General features: G+C 47.0%; 1 protein-coding gene across 1 annotated transcript; it reads left to right on the top strand.

Moving 5' to 3' along the window:
• The first annotated feature begins 4,258 nt into the window (after window positions 1–4,258).
• LOC121498485 (protein S100-A12-like) lies at window positions 4,259–5,634 on the top strand. The gene is made up of 3 exons (XM_041768460.1): window positions 4,259–4,351; window positions 4,887–5,033; window positions 5,410–5,634. The coding sequence occupies exons 2-3, from the start codon at window positions 4,896–4,898 to the stop codon at window positions 5,548–5,550; spliced, it is 279 nt and encodes a 92-aa protein (XP_041624394.1). The 5' UTR covers window positions 4,259–4,351; window positions 4,887–4,895; the 3' UTR covers window positions 5,551–5,634.

Below are 5,634 nucleotides of genomic sequence, written 5' to 3'. Positions count from 1 at the left end.
ACTTGTATGTGGAATCTAAAAAAACAAAACAAATGAACAAACAAACAAAAACAGAAACAGTCTCATAAACAGAGAACAAACTGGTGTCACCAGGGGGGAGGGGAGAATGAGTGAACTAGGTGATGGGAACAAGAAGTAAAAACTTCCAGTTACAGAATAAATAAGTCACAAGGATGAAAGTACAGCATAGGGAATAGAGTCAACAATATTGTAGTAATGTCATGGGTGTCATGGGGTCATAAGGGGTAGCTACACTTACCCAGGTGAACACTGAAGAATGTATAGAATTGTGGGATCACCATGTCTATGCCTGAAATCAATCTATTGTATGACAATCACACTTCAATTAAAATTTAAAATTCGCAAACCACCCTCCCCTGACATCCAGTAGACAACTATGCAAAAGGTATGATGAGACAAATCCCCAAAGTAGAAATGTAAGGAAGAATGCTATCATATAATAAAAATAATATCAAATCAAAAACAGAAAAGGAGCAACAGCTCTGCTTCCCCGGTGCCCTTGCCTCTCTCTTACCGGGGAGTCTGCTCTGACTCTGGCTCCCCGCAGGGTGAGCTCAGGGACGGCTGGCCTGGCAGCCCAGCCAGCGGCTAGCAGGGACCAAAGCAAGGGAAATGTCTGCCAGGTTCCCCTTCTGCCATTGCCTTGCTCAGAGGCTCGCCCTCAAGTGTGGTCCCCATCTCCAGGGAGTCCCCACCGGTTCAAGCATTGGCACCAACCCCCCCTTGCTCGCATGGGAGTTCATTTCCCTCTTAGATGGAAGCTGTATAGAAAGTGCTTCATGAGGGCAGGACTTTCTATTTATTGTCTCTGCTCAGAGCCAGCCTCTGGGCTGACCTGGGCTTTAAACCCAGCTTGGTGGCCATCACCCTGCCCTTTCTGCTCACCCCACTCTGGGTGTGCCTCTCCCCACTTCTTGTGTGTGACTAAAAGAGTCATTTGGGTTGTCATGAGTACTTTCTTGGGTAATTTTATTTTTAGAAATTTTTTAGCCCTTGCAAGAATTGTAATTATAAAAAAGGTGTTTTACTTGGGGAAACTAGACTTGTTTGGGGGATGCTCCTGAACCTAATATGTATAATTCTAAATTTTTATATGATTTCAATTGATGTAATTTAATTTGATAATTCCAAACTTACAGAAAAACTGCAAGTATTTTACAAGAAAATCCTATAAACCCTTTCCTCAGATTTACCAGCTTAATCTCTCATCTCTTTATATCACACAAACATGGATTTGTCATGATGTGTATTTATGTATGTATGTATGTATGTATGAATGTATGTATGTATGTATGTATGTATTTATTTATTTATTAATTCATGAGAGACACAGAGACAGAGGCAGAGACACAGGGGGAGGGAGAAGCAGGCTCCCTGTGGGGAGCCAGACGTGGAACTCAATCCCGGATCTCCGGATCACGCCCTGAGCCTAAGGCAGATGCTCAACTGCTGAGCCACTCAGGTGCCCCTGAATTCATGTTTTTATTAGTAGTTAAAATTTTCTCGCATTGTGCAAGGCTTTCCAATAGTGTGAAAGCACTTTGACTAACTTTACAGAGGGAGTTGAGAAAGTGAATCTGTATCAATTTGGCTCAATATTACTTTGAGAAGTTTATTTTTTGTTGTGTAGTATGTTATTACTCTTTGTACATAAGTGACTCTAGATGTATTAGGTTTTTTTTTTTTTAATTAATAGACTCTACATTTTAGGGGAAGCTTTATGTTTATAGAAAAATGAGCAGGAAGTACAGAGAGTCCCCATATACTCCAATTTCCCAGTGATTGACATCTTGCATTAGTGTGGCACATTTGTTACAATCAAGGAGCCAATGGTGACACACTAACTAAAGTACATAGTTGATTAGGGCTCACTCTGTGTACACTCTATCGGTTTGGACGATGTATGATGACGTCCCTGCCATTGCAGTGTCGGCATCAAACTATGGACAGAATACTTTTCATGTTTTTCACCTTCCTTGGCTGCCCTGAGTGTCAGCCTTCCTGCCCAGTCCTGGCCTGGACGGGTTCCTATCCAGTGGGGGAGGCACCAGCAGCCCAAGCGATGGCCAGGAGGCCACAAATCTCAGGCACAGCCTTGGGGGCCCCTGGGACAGCAGGACACCCCAGAGCTAGAGGCCAGAGGAAGCATCACAGGCTTGGCCCTTCCCCTTGGGGCTAATTTTGCCTTTTCCCCAGGGGCCCAGGTGGGAGGAGGGAGGAAGTTGCTGACAGGTGACTTTATGCCGCACGCTGGGTACCTGCTTGTGCTGGTGGCACACAGGGCGGGTGAGGGGGCTTCCCTGGCAGGGGCTGTCTCTGCCACAGCTGCTGGCTCAGCTGCTGGCAGGCTCTGCTCCTCTCGAAGCCCTGAAGCTCCAGTGGCCTGTGGCTAGACTCCCCCGGAAGGCTGGCTGCCCTGAATGATCTACGTCAGAGGGTAGAAAGGAAACAGCTTTAAAGACCACCTTTTACTGTTTTCAAGCACATTCTCACATTCTCCCAGTTGAGCCTCATAACAACTCTGGGAACTGAAGAACAGCCAGGAGAGCCCAGGAACAATGAAACAGTCTTGCAGAGGTCAGTGGCTTGTCGGAGGGTGCAGAGCCCCCAGCACCCTTCCTCAGCCTACTTTGTTCCAAATTCCAGGAGGGCAGCCACGGAAGTTGTGGCCTTGCACCTGGTCCAGCATGGTGCCATCCACACAGTGGTCTGGGGCTGGGGTGGGGTGGGGGGGTGCATGGAGGAGAGCTTATTGAAGATTAACTATGTTAGGCAAAAAACTGAAAGGGAAAGATTGGGGTCTTATATAAGATTGTCTAAATTTACCCTAACTTATATTTTTTACAAGAAGTTTGAGAATCTATTATGCTTTTTAAAAAGATTTTATTTATTTGAGAGAGAGAGTACGTGTGAGAGAGGGGAAGAGAAAGTGGGGGAGAGAGAGAGGGAGGGAGAGAGGAAGAGGAGAGAGGGAGAGGGAAGGAGGGGGGGAGAGAGAGAGAGAGAGGAGGGGAAAGAGGGAGAGAGGGAAAGGGGAAGAGGGAGAGAGAGAGAGCGAGTACAAGCAAGGGGAGGGGCAGAAGGAGAGGGAGAAGCAGAGTCCCACAGATCAGGGATCCTGACGTGGGGTTCCATCCCAGGATCCTGAGATCATGACTTGAGCTAAAGGCAGATGCTCTATGACTGAGCCACCAGGCACCCCAAGCATGTATTATGTCTGTATAACCAAAACCAAACCAAACCAAACCAAACCAAACCAAAACAAAACAAAACCCCACCTATTCTGATTTAGGGGAAAAAGTACATCAATGACAAAGGTTTTGAAAGCAGACAAATTTGGATTTGATACCTCAATTCTTCAAACTCATTTTCTTCATCTGCATGATATACACTCATCCCACGGGGCTGTTTGGAGAATTAAGTGAGGATTCTTCAGTTTTTTTTAAAATTTATTTTTATTTATTTATGATAGACATAGAGAGGGAGAGAGAGGCAGAGACACAGGCAGAGGGAGAAGCAGGCTCCATGCCGGGAGCCCGACGCGGAACTCGATCCCAGGACTCCAGGATTGTGCCCTGGGCCAAAGGCAGGTGCAAAACCGCTGAGCCACCCAGGGATCCCCAAGATTCTTCAGTTTTTTAGCACAGTTTTTGATTTATGGAAAGGCCAAGAAGACACAAGACAGTGCAGACAGCGCCCAAAAACCGGCACACAGTTTCCTCCTGATAAGTTATCCTATAGAAATATGATACATTTGTTACAATTGATGAACATTTCTTGATACATTATTATTAACTAAATTCCATGCTTTACTAAGATTCCTAGTGCCCCTTCTCTGTTCCGGGAGTACATGTCTACTCTGATGGTTTTTAGTCTCGTTATTGTTTTTGTTGTAGTTGACACTCAGCAAACGCCTCTTCCCAGTCCTTCCCTTTCCAGGTAGGTGCCACCCAGGCAGCAAAACCTGTTCCCGTGACTTTTTACTAGAAAACCCTGATAAAACTCAGGAAGTCAGCCTAAAGCCTGGATCCTGCCCCAGAGCTGAGGGCCCCTTCGGTGGAGTGGTGGCATAGGGGGTTCTGTGTCAGGCCGAGCAGGGGTGCTGTGTGCCATGGAAGCAACCAGGCTCATGTTGCAGTCAAAGCCAGAGGTTTGAAGTCTCTGTTGAGCAACACAGCATCGTCTAGCAATTGCCTCAAGATGAATCAGAGAGATTTCTTCACTTGAGGTTGAAGGTGAAGCCTGGAGTGCCTTATAAAAACCTCCCTGCTCAGTAGTCCTCACCAGTGCAGGCTCCTTGCTACATTTCCACTCTCCTGAACATTGAAGGGTAAGTGTCCTGTCCTTGGCTTTGCCCTCAGGGGGCACACAGGGTAGGGACTGATGGCTGTTGGAAGCCACAAGCTTCTGCTTGCCAAAGCATCTCCGGACTGAGTGCAGGTTGGACTCAGGAGACCAGCCCTTGCTGTGCTAGGTAGACTCAGTCTCAGGACCCAGGGATGTGAAGGTGGAAGAGACCTGTGGACAAAGTGCCATCACCCGGGGAAAGGAAAGAGCCTAGCTAGCCACCAAATCCTTCCTGGGTGTGCTTGAGTGAACATCACCCTCTGAATTATACTCCCTAGGAGACAAGGGGACATGGAACATTGTGGCAATGGGGGTTGATTCTTTTAGACTTTAGATGGTATGATATGCCCCCCAGGTCCCCAAGCCTATCTACAATTGAAAAATTTGCTAGTGATCAAACAGAGAATGCAAAGCAGATGTGGGGGAGTCATCCATTGTCTGAACCAGAAAGAGAGGAGAGCGGAGATGTGGGGATGGGTAGGGGAGGAGCTGCCCTAGACCTCCCTTGTCTCCTGAAGGGTGAGAAGATGACTAAGCTGGAGGACCACCTGGAGGGGATCGTCAATGTCTTCCACCGGTACTCAGTCCGGGTGGGGGATCCCGAAACCCTTTCAAAGGGTGAGATGAAGCAGCTGATCACAAAGGAACTTCCAAACACCCTCAAGGTAGGTGATGGCCTCTCAACCAAATTTGTCCTCTGAAGGGCTGGGCAGAGGTTGGCCTGGGGGGTTCTGCCTCCCTCTATCTCCATAACTTACTCTGTCACCTCCAGCAATATTTGCCTCTCTCTCTGGGATTGTTCCCTCACCTGTGGGGACTAGTGAGCGACAGAGACCTTCCAGGTTGAGACTTGAGTGGCTCTAGGGTAACTCACGACAGTTGTTTCCCTCTGACTTCTGTTTTGTCACATTGGATTCCCCAACACAGTTTTGGCAAATGACTTAATATCCCTGGGCCTCCCTGAGCTGAGCTCTGAGAGATGAGAGGCTTGGAGAAAGGGGAGAAAGAGTCTGAGCTCATTGTCTTCATGTCCCTTTCTAGAACACCAAAGATCAAGCTACGGTTGACAAATTATTCCAAGATCTGGATGCTGATAAAGATGGACAGGTCAACTTCAATGAATTCATATCCCTGGTTTCTGTTGTGCTAGACACTTCTCATAGGAATACCCACAAAGAGTAGGAAGCTCTGAGCAAAGTCCCCAAGAAGACCAATCCTTGTAATCACTGAAGAAAGTGACAATAATAAATGTATTCTCAAAAAGTT

Source organism: Vulpes lagopus, chromosome 1 (genome assembly GCF_018345385.1).
Source record: "Vulpes lagopus strain Blue_001 chromosome 1, ASM1834538v1, whole genome shotgun sequence".
In the NCBI taxonomy this organism is placed as follows: Eukaryota; Metazoa; Chordata; class Mammalia; order Carnivora; family Canidae; genus Vulpes; species Vulpes lagopus.
The sequence above is the reverse complement of the archived record's forward strand: the minus strand, read 5'-3'. Positions and strand labels throughout refer to the sequence as shown.

What these genes read in the sequence shown, in the direction of transcription:
- LOC121498485 (XM_041768460.1), top strand. Translation starts at nt 4,896, where the DNA reads ATGACTAAGCTGGAGGACCACCTGGAGGGGATCGTCAATGTCTTCCAC. An exon ending in AACTTCCAAACACCCTCAAG is followed by an intron (nt 5,034 to 5,409) that starts GTAGGTGATGGC and finishes GTCCCTTTCTAG; the next exon opens with AACACCAAAGATCAAGCTAC.